The sequence below is a fragment of the Perognathus longimembris genome, chromosome 28, assembly GCF_023159225.1.
Source record: "Perognathus longimembris pacificus isolate PPM17 chromosome 28, ASM2315922v1, whole genome shotgun sequence".
Lineage (NCBI taxonomy): Eukaryota > Metazoa > Chordata > Mammalia > Rodentia > Heteromyidae > Perognathus > Perognathus longimembris.
Window position 1 is genome coordinate 51,214,437 of NC_063188.1, and position 18,448 is coordinate 51,232,884.

Here is an 18,448-nt window from a genome sequence, read left to right on the forward strand (position 1 = left end):
GTGAACATCCTCATCTTGATCCTGATTTTAGAGGAAATGGCTTTAACTTTTCGCCATTATGTATAATGCTAGCTGCAGGTTTGTCATATACAGCCTTTATTATATTGAGAAACATTCCATGGATTTCTAGTTTCTCCAGAGCTTTCATCATAAATGGATGTTGGATCTTGTCAAATGCTTTTTCTGCATCTTTGAGGTGATCATGTGGTTCTTGTCCTTGGTCCTAATTGATGTGATGAATTACATTATTTGACTTGTGTGTATTAAACCAGCTTTGCATCCCTGGAATGACTCCTGTTTGATCATAGTGTATAATTTTTTGGATGAGTTCTTGAGGTCAATTGGCCAGAATTCTGTTGAGAAATTTTGCATCAATGTTCCTCAAAGAAATGGGTCTCTAGTTCTCTTTCTTTCATGAGTCCCTGTATGATTTTGAATAAAGACAGCCTCTTCAACAGATAATGCTGGCAATATTGATTAAAGACCTATAGAAAATTAAAGTTAAAATAGATCAAAGACCTCTAGGTAAAAGCAGATACCCTGAAAACATTGCAAGAAAGAATAGGAGAAATACTTGCCATCCTTGGCACAGATCGAAACTTTCTTAATAAAGATGCAGAAACACAGCAAATCAAAGAAAGGTTGGACAAATGGGATTGCATCAAACTGCAGAGCTTCTGCTTGGCAAAGGACATAGCTAGCAAGATAAGTAGAAAGCCCACAGATTGGGAGATCTTCACCGGCCATACAACAGACAAGGGCCTCTTATCTAAAATATACGTAGAACTCAAAAAATTAAATCCCCCAAAAACAAACCCTCAAAGAAACAACTGCCCCATTAATAAGTGAACTAAAGACTTCTCTGAAGAGGAAATAATAATGGCCAATAGGGCTGGGGATATAGCCTAGCGGCAAGAGTGCCAGCCTCGGATACACGAGGCCCTAGGTTCGATTCCCCAGCACCACATATACAGAAAACGGCCAGAAGCGGCGCTGTGGCTCAAGTGGCAGAGTGCTAGCCTTGAGCTGGAAAAAGCCAGGGACAGTGCTCAGGCCCTGAGTCCAAGGCCCAGGACTGGCAAAAAAAAAAAAAAAAAAAAAAAAAAAAAAAAAAGAATGGCCAATAGACACATGAAGAAATGCTCAACACCTCTGGCCGTAAAAGAAATAGAAATCAAAAGAATATTGAGATTCCCCCTTACCCAATTAGAATGGCCATCATCAAGAAAACAAATGCTGGTGGGGATGTGGCCCAAAGGGAATGCTACTACACTTGGCAGGAGTGTAAACTTGTTCAACCACTCTGGAAGGTTCCTCAAAAGACTAAATATAGAGCTCTGCTATGGCCCAGCAATCTTACTCCTTGGCATTTACCCAAATAACCACAAACAAGGCTATACTAAAGCTACCAGCTCAGCCATGTTCATTACAGCATTATTTACAATAGCTAAGATATGGAACCAACACAGATGCCCCTCGGTAGATGAATAGATCAAGAAAGTGTGGTATATAAGCACAATGGAATTCTATCCTTCCATTAGAAAAAATGACATCGCCCCATTCATAAAGAAATGGAAAGACTTGGAAAAAATCCTAAGTGAAGTAAGCCAAACCAAACAAATATAGGCTCCATGGTTTCTCTCATTTGTAATAATTAGTTTATGTCTAGGATAGTCCTAGCAAAGGATCACAATAGTTCAGTAGCTATGTACATATGATCATATAAGATGATGCCTAATGAAATGAACTCAAGAGGTTTTTGTTTGTTGTTGTTTTTAATGTATTATGTGAAGTTATTTCTTTTTTCCTTTCATTCTTTCCCCTGTGGTTATCCCCTGTTATAACTATATTTTATTTTGGTACTCTGGGTATTGTATATACCGTTATCTGAATTAGGGAAGGGAAGAGAAACAACAAAATTACGAGATAAATGACAAAGGGCAAGCCAATGCAACAGTGATACTCACAAGACAATATGTTGGAAATGAACAATATGCGGGGAGTGGGAAAAATGAGGGAGGGAGTAACAAGTTTCACAAGAAATGTAGTCACTACTTAAGTATGTAACTTCAACCCCTCTGTATATCACTTTGACAATAAAATTAAATTTAAAAAGAATTTCTATTCAAATAGTGTCTTTAAATATCTAAAGCTAGCATTGATTCAAGTTTATTTCAGGCTAATGTATCCCTCCCATGCATACTAGAGATTAAACTCAGGACATTATACTTGCTTGGCAAGTATTCTACCACGTGGGCTACATCTCTAGCCCAGGCTAATATATTTTTCCAAAATACTACTTTGTCATTGAAAATAAAAAATTTCGCAGAGTTATCAGCCTTAGGAGATTTTGTGAGGACTTAAATATGGAATGAATGATAATTATTTGTTGGAAAACCTTGATCTTACAGTTGTATGTAAATATTGTGTTTGATTTTAAGGAATCAAGTTGACTCAGATACTTGTTTATTTAAGTATGATTATGTTAAATAAATAATGTAGTAAAGATGTGCATTTTCTCCTCATAGACTTGCTTTGTCTCTTGTTTCATGTTTTTCTATATGGAACAGTTGATATTCCCTTTCCCTTTTAGTGTGGTTAAGAAGTATTCATACTTCTGGTCAAAATTCTAAGTTTATTTTCTAATATCATAGACTAGATCAGAAACCTATGCCCTACCCCTCACCCCATCCCCTTACTAGGTTTCTATGTGTGATTATTTGCTTTCTGTAAAAAATGCAATATATCATTGCTGTATTTCCAGAATCAAAAGAGATTCTGAACATTATGCTCAATAATTGAATTAGATGAATGGAGATTACATATACATATATATTATGAATGTATTATATATTGTATATGTTGTAATGATATATATTATAAATGGAGACTAATTATAGTTTTCTTGTGCTTCTTTTCACCTTGTATTTTTTTTGGGGGGGAGGGTTGTTTTTTTGCCAGTCCTGGGGCTTGAACTCAGGGTCTGAGCACTGTCCCTGGGCTTATTTTTGCTCAAGGCTAGCACTTTGCCACTTGAGCCAGGGCACCACTTCCGGCTTTTTCTATATCTGTGGTGCTGAGGAATCGAACCCAGGGCTTCATGTGTATGAGACGAGCATTTTATCACTAGGCCATATTCCCAGCCCTTCTTTTCACCTTCTATTTAGGAAAGTTGATAGAAGCATCCATCATAGCATTGAATTTCATGTAGCGGTTATACATAAAAGTACTATACAAGTTTTTAAAGAAGAAATAGGGAATAGAAGAGGCTCATGAAAAATAGCACTATATACATACATACATACATACATACATACATAAACACACACACACTATGTAACCAAATGCAGGGACTTCAGCTAGTTTTTATTTTTCATTTTTGTTTAATTTACTTTGCCTGAGATTCATTGCCTGTGCTCTCCTTACTATATTACCTATTAGTGCTGCTTTCTTAATTTGAGAGGATATAGTTATGTATCAATGGTTCTTTTCTAGATTATATCATCTGCTAATTATTTTTGGAAATACTGAATGGTCTTGTTCAACAGCTTCCTTTTCTTTTGCAGCTATGATAAGTAGGTAAAACAAGTGTAAGGTAAGATTTTCCTTTAGCAGTTCATTTGTACTTTTATTTTTTTAATTTTGTAATTTTTTCATTTTCTTTAGGTAGTTGTACAAACGAGGTACCATATAAAAAAGCAGTTTATGGATACAATTCATCTTGATCAATGTCACCCTCTTCAACATTCTCACCCACTTGTAATTACCCCTTCCTTTTTCTTAATTTTGTGGTATATGCAATGGATTCTTTTTTTTATTAGTTAGTTAATTAATTGTCAGAATGATGTACAGAGGGGTTACAATTTCATACATAAGGCAATGAGTACATTTCTTATCAAACTTGTTACCTCCTCTCTCATTTTTCTCCCTCCTTCATCCCTCCCCAACTTCCTCCCCCCCCAACCCCCTGGAGTTGTACAGTTGGTTTATACCATATAGTTTTGTAAGCATTGCTGTTCCATTGGTTCAAATTTTACCCTTTGTTTCTCCATTTTGATGTCCCCCTTCCCTTCCTTTGTTCTGATAAATGTATATATAATACCTAGGTTACCAAAATCAGTTACAGTGATATCAGGAGTAAAACCCTGGGGAAGAAAGACAAAATAAAATGGCATAATTTCACATGGTATGTTGAACATAACAACAACAATGTTAAACCACTTATTTCCATAATTTGCAGTTCATTTCATTTAGCATCATCTTATGTGTTCATATGTACATAGCTAGAGAGGTACTGTGATCTTCTGCTAGGACTATACTAGACATATACTAATTATTACCAATGAGGGAAGCCACAGTGTCTATGTTTCTTTGAGTCTGGCTCACTTTACTTAATATGATTTTTTCCAAGTCTTTTCATTTCCTTACAAATGGGCCAATGTCATTCTTTCTGATAGAGGCATAGAATTCCATTGTGTTTATGTACCACATTTTCTTGATCCATTCGCCTACTGAGGGCCATCTGGGTTGGATCCATATTTTAGTGATGGTAAATTGTGCTGCAATGAACATAGTTGTGCTGGTAGCTTTAGTGTGGTCTGGCTTGTAATCCTTTGGGTAGATGCCCAAAAGTGGGGATGCTGGGTATAGGGGAGCTCTATGTTTACCCTTTTGAGGAACATCCACATTGCTTTCCAGAATGGTTGAACAAGTTTACACTCCCACCAACAGTGTATTTGGGTTCCCTTTTGCCCACATCACCGCCAGCAGCTGTTACTAGTTTTCTTAATAATGGACATTCTTACTGGGGTGAGGTGGAATTTCAATATTCTTTTGATTTGCATTTCTTTTATGGCCAGTGATGTTGAGTAATTCTTCACGTGTTTCTTGGCCATTATCTTTTCCTATCCAGAGAAGTCTCTCTTTAGGTCTTTATCCCATTTATTAATAGGGCAGTTGTTTCTTTGAGGATTTGTTTGGGGGAAACATAAATTTTTGAGTTCTATGTATATTTTAGATATGACGCCTTTGTCTGTTATATGGCCAGTGAAGATATTCTCGCAGTCTGAGGGCTTTCTATTTATTTTGCAAGCTATATTCTTTGCTAAGCAGAAGCTTTCCAGTTTGATGCAATCCCATTTGTCCAGCCTTTCTTTAATTTGCTGTGTTTCTGGGCCTTTATTAAGAACTTTTCAACCTGTGCCAGTGTTTCTCCCATTCCTTCTTGCAATGTTTTCAGGGTTTCGGCTTGAGGTAAAAGCAATGAATTCTTGACTACATGCTTTCCTCTTCCCTTCCATTGGTCTACCCCTTTCCCTTTGTCTCCACCCACCTCTTGGATGTACTCATCTCCTGGTGCTGATTTTGTTGAGCTTTGACCTAGTCTTTCTAGAAATATACTAGTTGAGCTCTCCATGAAGTCTGTTGTACTTCAATTAATTCATGTGTAAACACTTGCATATCACCTAGTGTCTTTACTTATTGATTTATATGTACATTCTATCTACCAGAACTGAGGAAGTCCATGTAACCTTTGTTTCCCTGGGTCTGGATTACTTCACTTAATATAATTTTTTCCAGATCTTTCCATTTCCTTACAAATAGTTAAGTATCATTCTAATAAATGAGTAAAATTCCATTGTGTATATATAGAACATTTTCTTGATACATTGAGGGGCATCTGGGCTGATTCAGCATCTTGGCTGTGGTGAATAGTGCTGCAATGAACATGATATTTCTGGTGCCTTTATTGTAACCGTGTTTGTATTCTATTGGATGAATACCCAAGAGTAAAATTGCTAGGTCATAGGGTAGTTTTACATTTAGTTTTTTGAGGAATTTCTATACTGATTCCAAGAGATTGAAGAAGCTTACATTCCCAACAACAGTGTAATAGAATTCCTTTTTATCTGCATCCTTGCCCACATTTGTTGTTGCTTGTTTTCTTGATAGTGTCCATTCTTACTGGAATAAGGTAGAATCTAAGTGTTGTTTTGATTTGCATTTAGACTTGAGCTTTAAAATGAGTGATTTTGGTAATGATTTGGAAGAAGCACCGCAATAATAAGAGATTCTTTTTAGAAAGAATGCATCACTTTATTCCTGTCTTTGTACTGTCCACATTCACAGGGCACTTCCTCCATCCATCCATTTTCCTGTCTATAAAAATGTTAGTTGTTTTCCATGTGCTAGACACTGGGGATACATTAAGAACAAGACAATCAGCCAGGGTCTCTGACCTCTTGGATCTTTCAGTCTACTTGGGGACTTCACAAAACAAGTCCACAAAATTATTCTTAATTAAGAACTGGCTCTTCTTCCTATTTAAAAGGCTTTGTGACTTTCTATCACATCTGAATGAAATAAAAAACATTTTCATGTGATTTGTGAGACTACAATTTCACTCCACAGGCTTCTATAGGCTCATTTCTTTTCTCTCTAGGTTTTGTATTTTATTGTCAGGTAATACTGAATTGCTCTGTACCTGTTCTTCTCTAACCTACCTCTATTTCACTGCAAATGTTGCCCTTCTGGAAACAAGATGGTCTTCTTTTGATTGCCTAGCCATATCAGATGTTCTAGAGCCAGCAAGTGTGTCATTTCCTCCCAGGAACATTCATGCGATTTTTACCTGCCATTCTAGGCTGAGTCTGATGCCTTCCCTCAGTACCTGGTAGTGCTTTATCCTCAATCTTTTATCACTGGATCTTGCTGTTAGCTTGATGTATGTAACTATAATTCCTCTGTATATCACCTTTACAATAAAATTGTCTATGACTTAATCCTCATTGTATTGAAAGCTCCTTTAAGGAAAGATACTTTTTTTTCCTTATCACAATTTTTTTGTCACACGTTTGTGTTATACAAAGTGAGATACTAACTTGCTAGCAATCCATTGTCTTGTATGTGTGTGTGTGCGCGTGCACACGCATGCACACACTTATGGACACGTGTGCCAATCCTGGGGCTTGAATTCAGGGCCTAGGTGCTGTCTCTGAGCTCTTTTTGCTCAACACTAGTGCTGAACTACTTGACCCACAGCTCCAACACTAGCTTTTTGGTGGTTAGTTGGAGATTAAGAGTCTCATGGACTTTCCTGCCCAAACTGACTTCAAACCGTGATCCTGGGCTGGGAATATGGCCTAGTGGTAGAGTGCTTGCCTCGTATATGTGAAACCCTGGGTTCAATTCCTCAGCACCACATATATAGAAAAAGCCAGAAGTGGCACTGTGGCTCAAGAGGTAGAGTGCTAGCCGTGAGTAAAAGGAAGCCAGGGACAGTGCTCAGGCCCTAAGTTCAAACCCCAGAACTGGCAACAAACAAACAAACCCCATGAACCTAAGATTTCAGCCTCCTAAATAGCTAGGATTATATAGGCCTAGCCCATTGTCTTCTTAGACATAAGACTATAACAAAACAAGAAATATTTGTAAAGCAGGATCAAAATTTGGTACCAGATTAAATGTAGAAAGAGATTTAAGGTTGGAAAACTCAAACTACTGCTTATGCCATTTAGCTGATAGAGGAAATTCAAGCCTGACGAGGCATGCTAGTTCTAAAACAATGTAGTTAATAGTACTGAATTGTTTACTTGAAATTAGCAGAAATCAATCTCTCCACACAAATGCTAATAACTACAGACGGTGATCAAATGTGTTAGGAATTACATGATGAACATATATATTGTACTCAGTAACAATGCAGATAGAGAGATTATAAAAGGCCAAAACAATCCCACAGATTTGGAATTATCTTTAAATAGATTAAAACCCATTTAACAGATTTTTCCCCAAGAAAAATTAATGTGAAGAAGCACTGTGTACCAGTTTCAAGAATGAGGTAGCCTTGGGGCTGGGAATATGGCCTAGTGGCAAGAGTACTTGCCTCTTATACCTGAAGCCCAGGGTTCGATTCCCCAGCACCACATTTATAGAAAATGGCCAGAAGTGGCACTGTGGTAGAGTGCTAGCCTTGAGCAAAAAGAAGCCAGGGACAGTGCTCAGGCCCTGAATCCAAGCCCCAGGACTGGAAAAAAAAAAAGAATGAGGTAGCCTTTAATCCATTTGAAAAGCTCCTGAGGCATATTGAGTAGGGAGAATGACTTTATTTGTTTTAGAAATTGAGAATCTTCTGATGTCCTTAATATTTTCCTTGTAATTGTTATGCATATGATGTCTCCTTTCTACACTGTATAATTAGTTGGTTTTTTAATTCTGCAGATCAAAGGGATTAGATACTCATTAATGAAGTGATTTTTCTCTTCTGGGCAAAATTCCAGATATTGCATTTGTATCTTGCTGAGTATTTTCTCCTTTATTGTCATTTTGCTATTCATGGTCTTGCATGGTATAACCAAGAACAGACAGAGTAACTGTCGTGATTTGTTGATTTAGAAGGGGTAGCCATAGAAATGTTCTGTCTGGCTTCAGTGATTCTTATGATCAGCTTAGTCATTGTGTTCCTGTAACTGGAAACTCCTATCATGTTACTCAATTTACTATTTATGAGTCTCAGCAAAGCCTTCAACTAAAGCCTAAATGTTATTCATTCTTAATAGCACCTTCAGGTTTCTGTCGGAGGGGTGTGCAGGAGGGTATTTCAGTGTCTCTGGCAGTACTTTTTTATTTGGTTGTTTTCCAGAGCTTAACTGTCACTTAATTTTTATATTAATCTCTGTAATACTACAACCAAGACTAGGTTCAAAATCAGTATCCCATTCTTCATTGTTTCCCAATTAGGCTGAATATACAACAATAAGGCAAATATCTGAGGGAAACAAATCTTAGCACATACTTAAACAGGTTTGCTTTTCACATCTTCACCAGGCCTAGAGTCTCAGTATTTCACAGTAAGAATGAGACTACCACAGGAGGTTGGGCCTATTTGACCTTTACCTTAATTTCTGCAGAAATGGGTATTTTTCTCTGTATCAGTAGTTGTTTACGTTTCTCTAATTAGCATATCCTAAAGAAGCAACAGGAGCAGTGGCACACTTGGCTATGATTCCTTGGATTTGGGAGTTTATCAGAATCTCCAGGGGTACTTAAAATGTGAAACAGTCCCCCATGGGAGGGGGAAGGAGGGGGGGGGAGGAGGAGGAGGAGGAGGAGGAGGAGGAGGAGGAGGAGGAGGAGGAGGAGGAGGAGGAGGCGGAGGAAAGGGAGAAGGGAGAGTGGGTGAGAGGGAGAGAGAGAGGGAGGAAGAGGGAGAGAGAAGTTCCATCAGTTAATACACAGAAGCCTGTGCTGGAACTGAAGCAGCAGACAAAACAGTGTTTCTAACCACTAGTAACAGAGAACTAATCCCCAAGAGTAACATTTGGTTTCCATTATGTAAATTTTTAGCTAGTAAATTGGCTTTTATTTATTTTGTAATTTAATTTTATTGTCAAGATGACGTACAGAGGGGTTACAGTTGCATACCTAGGGTAGTGAGTACCTTTCTTGTCAAACTTGTTACCTCCTCCCTCATTTTTTCCCACCTTCCCTCCTTCCCAACCCCCCACCAACTTGTACAGTTAGTTCACAAAATATTATCTTGTAATGACATTGCTCCATTTGTAAGGAAATGGAAAGACTTGGAAAAAAATTATACTAAATGAAGTCAGCCTGACCCAAAGAAACATAGACTCTATGTTTTCCCTCATTGGTAATAACTAGTGTATGTCTAGAATTGTCCTAGCAGAGGATCACAATAGCTCAATGACTATGTACATATGATCGTATAAGATGATGCTAAGCAAAACGAACTCCAAGATATAATTTTTTTTTATTTTCAATGTATTGTGTGAAATTATTTCTTTTTTTTCTTGGATTTTTCTTCCCTGTGTTTTAGCCCCTATTGTCACTGTATTTGATTTTGGTACCCTATACACATTTATCTGAATTCGGGAAGGGAAGGGGAGACAAAGGGGGAGAATGGTGGGACAAAGGATAAAAGGGGAACCAATGAAAATTTTTATGCTAATGAAAATGTTGAATTTACAGTAAATGCCAGTATGTCTACCACTCAATTTCTACAATTAATATTTAAATATTTCATTTAGTCACATATGTATACAAACACTCATCCTTCTCTATTAATTCATCTTTTTACACTTTGTATCATGAATTGCAGATATCAGTAGAATTCTCCCTAAATACTTCAGTATGGTTATGGCTATTATTTACCAGAATTCAATATTTTCCAATGTTTTTCCTTTCATGTAAAATTTCCAGTGAGTGTCCAATCTTAAGTGCTTATTAGCTGAATTAAACAAACTGAAATTCTGTATGACTAAAATACTTATCAAGATAGAAAACTCTTTATACCACTTTTTTTTCTGACCCCTTTCTACACTGTTGAGTTTCTATTTCATCTGAATTAAGGTTAAGAAAAAGGCTTGAGAAACAGAAATAAATGTGAAATTACAGATCAACAGATTTCTCCATTGTCTAAATTACTTTGTTTCTCAAATTGATTATGAGTTTTCAAAAAAAGGAGGCAAATAAATGTATCTGTTCCATTTTTAAATAATTATTGTAGAGGATAGTTATAAACAACGCTTATTAATTTAGAGAAGTATTTTGTAAGGCAAGAGGTCAAGCTTAATGAGATGGGAGAAAATGAATACAACAAAAATAGAGTAGAGAAAGGAATTGGAGATGAGGTGTGAAAATCATTTAAATATTATTTTAATACAAGGAATGTGATTAAATGCTTAAAATATATATTGTGTATACATTATTTCAGTAGACATCATAGTCTGTCCTGATAACTATGATATGGCATTTATTTTTTTAAAAGCCTAACCTGCCTTTAGGAAATACAAATTTGTTTTGAGTGTTAGCAATCTCATATTTAATGCCTTTATGTCTAGAAAATAGCATTTATTTGGCTCATTTTAGAGCCATTGAACACATTCTAACTTATACTAGTATATTTTGCAAATAGGATATAAGGCTGAAATCATTTGTTCACATTTTATGAGACGCATCCTATATGTATCTTTCTAATAAAATATTTCTGGTCCCCAAAGAAGAAGCTGTGACAAAGTAAATTGCTTTTTCCATAATAAAAAGATAGAGCAAACACACAGTCATTTGCATATAGTTCCTGAAATATTGCATACTGGCTTTGTCAGTGCTGGTAAGTCCATTTCAAGGATGTTGCCCTTAGTCCATTAGTTTGGATAATGAGCCCTATAAAGTACATTTATAACTTGTGGCACTGCAAGGAGATGGATTCTAATTTTCATCCTTTTATCTAGACACATTGAAAGAAGGTCAATGGAGGGTCCTATATGATTCATTGTCCCAACACAAATCAGATGACAAAGACCTGATAATGTCTGTGCATAAGTGTTTTCCTTATTTGGAAACATCACTTGAAAGAAATCTTTCTGTGATCATCCTTTGAAGTAAAGTGGAAACAGATATTAAAAGAAGTTCAATCCCTTTTTTCTGTTTAAAACATTATCAAACGTACAAGCAGATAGCTATTCTTGAACAAAACAGAAAGCAACACTTAACAGAGAAATAAAAAGCCTTTAGTAGTTCTTACAGGCTGTGGATGGTATAACAAGATATCTAATCAACTTTTTTCTCCTTGTTTTCTTAGAACTGTCAAGGAAAGAAAGCCTATTGTGTAAACAAAGGAAATGCTTCAGTCTTCCTAAATATGAGGAAAGCTTATAATTACATTACGTATTACTTATGTATCAAAAGCAGTAAGAGTTAATATTTAAGTTGTCCACATTTATTTTGTCATTTAAAAGGTGTCACAGTGGCAACAAGAATATATTGTAATTCAGTGTCAATTTTGTGTTAGAAAATGTAACATCATGGTAGGCAATTTTTTTAGTCTTCACATGGGGTTTAAATTCAAAATTAGTAGCAGAATATACTCATTTCCTCAATTTTATCAACGTTTTTGTTTGCTCATCTTCTTTTAGATGTAAAGCAATCATAGACCAGTTTGGACAAAGAATAATCTCTAAGCATTTCATTGTGGAAGACAGTTACTTTTCAGAGAGCACATGCTCCCAGGTGCAATATAGGTAAGATATTCCCTTCCTCTCACTAGCCCAGTGAATGAGAAAGTAAGGTCCATGTGATTATATTACCATTTCTGCTATGATTCTATTCTTCAAGTAACATGCAAAGATACAGTCAGTATCTTGCCACTCTTCTCTTATAGGATCTGATTTGGGGGCAGTCAAGCATAATTCAGAATCCTTTGCTTCATCTGGAATTTGTCTCTAGGCCATGCATCCTTTTATGAGCCAAGAAAAATTAAAGCAGAACTTAACATGGTTTGGGGAGGTGACACTTTTGTCCTGACTTCAGTCTTTGAAACATGCCTTCTGGTGGTTATATAACTATACTTGAAGCTTCACTCTCTTGTTTCTCACAGGCAAATCTCCCGGGCTGTTTTGATCACAGATAGATCTGTCCTAAAAACAGATTCAGATCAACAGGTAAATTCAGTCTTCTCTTTTCTAAAAATAAAATGTGTATGTTGTAAAAGGAAACCATAATGTTTTTATACATGTGGCTGATTCCTACATTCAGGATAATTAGCATCTGTTTCCTTACATGGTTAACAGTTTTGTGGTAAGAACATAAATGATTAAATTGAAGAATGAAACCATTAAGGTAAAGTCTATGAAATTAAAGTTATATCATTATGGGAAGGAAAGCACAAGACTGCATTTAGAGAATGCATTTGTTTTCTTTTTATTGTCAGTCATGGGGCTTGAACTCGGGGCCTGGGGTGCTCTTTCTCTCAAGGCTAACATTCTGTCACTTTGAACCACAGTGCTACTTCTACTTTTCTGGTGGCTAATTGGAGATAAAAGTCTCATGAGAAACTTTCCTGCCCAGGCTGGCTTTGAACCATGATCCTCTGATTTCAGCCTCCTGAGTAGTGAGGATTACAGGCATGAGCCACCAGCACACAGCAAGAATACATTTTTTAAAGCTTAGAGAAAAAGGCTTTACAGTACACAACACTATAGCAATCAAAGAAAGCCTACCATTAGGCCAGCTAAAATTTATTTCAACATACACTCTCAGTTATACTGTTTCCCCATTCCCATTGTTCATTTTGTATCTACTTCCTTCTTTACCTCAACTTCATAGAACTGTGTCTCCACTTCTTATGTTTTCTTAGTATGATCACTGAAATTCCAGGGCCATTACCTACTTCTCCTTCTGACCATATTTTACATTGATTAAAGTCAGCTTACTCAGTATGGATGTCTGTCAGATATATATGTTTCTGCTCAAAATAGACTCTTAAAATTCCTTAGGTCAGAAGACACTTATTATATATATACAAAAATGTGAATGGATAAAGTCATTTTATGGTTCAATTTTTATTGTTGGTGAATGGAGAATATAAAAAGAGACATCAGTTATGACTTATACATGTAAGAATGGATACCATTTTATTGGGTCATTCAGCAAACAAATGCCTTTTACTCCCAAGTCAATATATAATATACTGGGTTCTGAGGAGAGAGTGGTAACCGTAATGGTGTCTCAACCTTGAAATAGTTTGTAATCTAGAGTACACAGTTACAGACAGATGAGTATCAAATATAGTTTAGTGTGACAAATGGGATTAGGGGAAGCTTAAGAAAATGATACAGAAGCTGTGTCACTGTCATTGCTGATTGACTTATCTATATCTCCTACTAAACCATAGACACTGTGAGTTGGGCAAAGAATAAGTTTACCAAAAAGTGATGGAGGCAGCAAAGTGAAGAGAGCAAATGAAAAGAACTCTCACCTGGATGTCATTGGCTCACTCCTATAATCCCAGCTACTCAGGACACTGAGATCTAAGGTTCATGGTTCAAAGCCAGGACAGGCAGTAAAGTCCATGAGATTCTTAACTCCAATTAACCATCCAAAAAAGCTGAAAGTGGAGTTGTGGCTCAAGTGGTAGAGCACTAGCCTTGTGCACAAAAGCTCAGGGAGGGCTCCCAGGCCCTGAGTTCAAGCCCCAGGACTGGTACCAAAATTAAATAAACAAGGAAGGAAGGGAGGGAGGGAGGGAAAGAAGGAAGGAAGGGAGGAAGGAAGGAAGGAAGGAAGGAAGGAAGGAAGGAAGGAAGGAAGGAAGGAAGGAAGGAAGGAAGGAAGGAAGGAAGGAGTGAAAAGAAGCAAACACAAACTCTGAAGAATCTAATCTCTGAAGAGTAAGAGAAAGGAATTGGTTCTTGAAAAATGAAGAGGACTTTGCAAGATTTCTTTATAAATCAGCAGAAAGAATGGAGCCATTTGAAAAGGTGGAGGTACTGAGGAGAAGAGGATTATTGATGGAAAAGTAATAGGCAAAGTCAGGGAGGATGAAATTCAGAGGACAGGCACAAGCATTCCTCTTATACAGGGAGTGATGGGTGTTGAAATGAGAGGGTATTTACACAAGTTTTTGTGAACTTGGAGTTCCCATCTGCTGGGTGCTATTCTTTAAATTTCAAAGTAAAGTCACCTCTGGAGAATGGAATTGTACATAGGGGTCAAATCTAATGGATTTGTAATACTGTTCATCTGCTTGGATCTTTCCAGCTCTTTTTGTTCTTTTACTACCTATTAGCCTATTAATCTACCTAAGAGTCCTCAAGCCCTTACATGTTTGCTCAGTTTATCATCTTCCTTTGGTTCTATCTTCTTCCTTTCTTCTGACCTAGACCTCATTGTGGATCTTCAAATCTGCTTTTACTCTAGCATCTTCAATCCCTGTATTATCCTGGTCTTCCACCAAATGGTGATGAATGGCTGATATGTCATTAATGGCTGCTCTAGAAAACTACACAACCAGATCGACTGGTCCTGCCTCAAAGTCTTGAGACCAACCCACTTTAATTGAATCCTCAACACCTACCATCAGCTAGCTCTTCCACTGGCCTCTGTTAATGCCTTTGTTCTTCTCAGGGGCGAATGCTAGCCTTCACTATTTCCCTACTCTTCTTACTCCAGTCCCTCTCTATCTCATGATTTACTGAGTAAAGTGAGGCCACTCACCATGCACAAGAACAATCCTGACTTTCAGCCCCACCACCACCAATACATGTATACCAGCCTCAGTGATGGATGAGATGGTTCTTCCCTGTCCATACCAGTCCACAGGTGCCTCCCTCTCTCCTTCACTTCTTTCCGTCACTCCTCCCTTCCTCTCCTTTCTCTCTTCTCTCTATTTCTCTCTTCTTCTATCCTCACCTTTTCTATTACTCTCCCTTTCCCTTCACTTTGTCATTAAAAACTTCATTACAGTCAGGTTCAGCAGATGTATTTTTATTCTTGTCTACTCGAACTTTCCTGGTACCTTTGACAATCTCATTATTCCCTTTCCTTAGAACTGTGTACTTCTACAGTTTCCCTGATGCTGTTCTTCTAGAGTGCCTTGTGGCTCTGGATAGCTCTCTAAGATTCATTTGTGGGTTTTGCTTGCTCTTCCTTGCCCTTAAATATTAGGGCTCCTTAGGACTCACTGTTTTGTCTTGCTCTGTTTATACTCACTAGATTATTGCATGTATTCCTATGATTTCAACTCTTCATAAACGTTGGAAACCATCAGTTACATATCTGCCAGGAGTGTCTGCACCATATGGCAGACTTCTTGCTGGACATCCACCAAAGAGTATGGATGTAAAGCTGAACTCAGCATCTCTCACAAACTGCTCTTTTCTTCCAGGATCAGCACCAATATCTTCTGTGTGTGTGTGTGTGTGTGTGCACGCGCGTGCGCGCGCACATGCACACATGCATGCACGACAGTCCTGGGACTTGAATTCAAGGCCCAAGAGCCTTTTTAGGGCCTTAGCTTTTTTGCTCAAAGCTGACACTCAGCTCCACATCTGGCTTTTATGCTAGTTGATTGGAGATAAGAGTCTCACAGACTTTCCTGCATGAACTAGCTTTGAACCATGATCCTCACTCTCAGTCTCCTATGTCGCTAGGATTATAGGCGTGAGCCACTGATGCTGGCTCAATATTCTTCCAATAACAGCATTGTCAGCTTCTTTTTTTCTAACTTTTATTAATCAGTCTTCAGTTCCTGTCAGGGTACTTCCTAAAAGTTGTTTCAGTCTACCTTTCCTCTCTAATCCTTATGCTCACAGTTCCAGTTACTGCTGCCTTCTCCCTAGTCACCTGCCACTCATCCCTAAGAAATATCCTCCACAAAGCCATTAGTGTTATCAATCCAAAATATGTATTTGTTAAGACTGTCCTTGTTTCCTATAGGAAATTTTCCTCTTTTTTTCTCATTTTAAAGCCATAGAACAATGAAGTTTATAGAAAATAAAAAAAAATGGGTGAAATCGAGGTAAATTATATCAGTGTGGTATTAAATGGCCAAAGGAATACTCCTTTAGTGGCCTTTACAGTCTTAATGAGATTTGTGACAGTTAACTTCTCAGTTCAGGTGAGAGAAGCAATCTGGTAGGAGATTATTAAAAGTACAATATTTGCAGTACTCAAAAGAACTTCTTGTTCCTTAAAGGTTCTTTTCTCATCATGTGTTTAACCATACTCCTTTCATTATTTCACTTTGCTTAATATCTATAGCAGCTGCTTGTTAATTCTAAAGTACATTTTCTGTCATGAGCAGAGACAAAGGGAGCTTAGAGAAATATCAAGAACTCAGTTTTTGAAATACCATGAGCCCCCAAATGTTTATCAATAGGAGAGTCATGGTTACCAAAATAATTTCCGTATTTTGAATTTGTTGTAGATGTTTCCTTTTTGAGCTATCAGTGTGACATTTCTTTTCAACCATCGCACTTATGGGGAAAAAGCACATATTGTGGCTTTCTTTTCAGCGACTATTTCCTGTGTAAGAAGATGTAATTTCCTCAAATTGAATTGATTGAGGATTAATATTTCAATTTTAGTTCTACAAAGAAACATTTGATGATGATGGTCAAATGTTTCTGATTATCACTTAAAATCTTTTAAAAATTAACCATATAACATAGTAGTGCTCAGGGCAGCATTCTGAGTATCAGTGAATCAAATTTAATAAATTTACAATCTGCTTTCAATTCAGTTAATATGAGATTCTTTGTTATGAAATATTTCAGTTCACTTTTGGGTATTCTTATGTCTTTAGGATTGGTGACATCTTTAATTTTCAGTACTCTATAACACCCATTTGTAGTCATTATGAATAATCAAAATTGAATTAATATAGTTCACTTCAAGCACCAAAGTGTGCATATTTCAGAAATAAGTTATCATTGCACCATTGGAAACAGTAGGTGAAGATTCTATTATTTATTTATTGTTCATGGAAATTATATAAACTACATGTGTGAGACAAAAAACAGTGCAGAAATTGAATATCAACATACATCCTGGGTATGTTACATGTTTCAAGTTATACTCTAAAATTAAGTCAGGAACCACTGGCTCATGCCTTTAATCCTAGCTGCTCAGGAGGCTGAGATCTGAAGATCATGGTTTGAAGGCAGCCCAGGCAGGAAAGTCTGTGAGACTCTTATTCCCAATTAACCACCAGAACACCAGAAGTGGCACTTGTGGCTCAAAGTGGTACCGCACTAGCCTTGAGCAAAAGAGATCAGGGACAGTGCCCAGGCCCTGAGTTCACACCCCACAACCACCACCGACACCAACAATAAATAAATACAATGCTCATTCTAAAATTAAATGCTTACTAGCCAAATTATCAAAGAATATTTTGAAGTTAGAAAACAATAAACTAATGATAAAATGAAACCTAATAGATATGTTCAGTATTTTCTTTCTGCTTTTTTAGATTTCCATTCTGACAGTACCGCCAGCAGAGCAAGCAGGAACTTCTGCTATTCGAGTCATCGAGTTATGTTCTTCAACGATGACATGCATGAAAGGCACCTGTAAGCACTCTAGAGTTACGTTACTTATACTTTATGTTGGGATGGGAGTAGATGGGGCCACTGTTCTTACTATAAGATTATTTATAGAGTTTTAAAAAATTTAAATTTTTTTTTCATTAAGGCTATACAGTATTTCATATCATGCCTTCCTCTTGCCTCACAGATTTATGTGGCTCAATTTTCCCATGCACCACGTTTTTTGGTTCTACAACAAATGCATTTCTATTACATCTCAATTCTTTTTATAACTTTCCTTAAGTGTATTGAAAAATTATTTCCACAAAGTGTATTATTATTATTATTATTGTTGTTGTTGCTTCTTTCCCTCCCTTTAATTGTGCTGATCCTGGGGCTTAAAAATGTGACCTGGGCTCTGCTCCTGAGCTTCTTTGCCTTAGGCTAGCACTCTATCACTCGAGTCACAGTTCTCCTTCATGGTTTTTGGTAGTTAATTGGAGATAAGAGTCTCACGGACTTTTCTGCCTGGGCTGGCTTTGAATTATGATCCTCAAATCTCAGACTCCTGAGTAGTTAGGATTACATATATGAGCCATAAGCACCCAGCAATGTGTTTTCTTAAC

The 18,448-nt window shown here is 37.1% G+C and overlaps 1 protein-coding gene across 2 annotated transcripts in view; it reads left to right on the forward strand.

The window, feature by feature from the left end:
- Chm (CHM Rab escort protein) overlaps positions 1 to 18,448 on the forward strand; it is a 190,733-nt gene that overhangs the window by 153,396 nt on the left and 18,889 nt on the right. For both annotated transcript variants that reach the window (XM_048335517.1, XM_048335519.1), the window contains 3 exons: positions 11,934 to 12,038; positions 12,395 to 12,458; positions 17,768 to 17,867. In XM_048335517.1, coding sequence (XP_048191474.1) covers positions 11,934 to 12,038; positions 12,395 to 12,458; positions 17,768 to 17,867 — 269 coding nt within the window. The remainder of the gene's footprint in view (positions 1 to 11,933; positions 12,039 to 12,394; positions 12,459 to 17,767; positions 17,868 to 18,448) is intronic.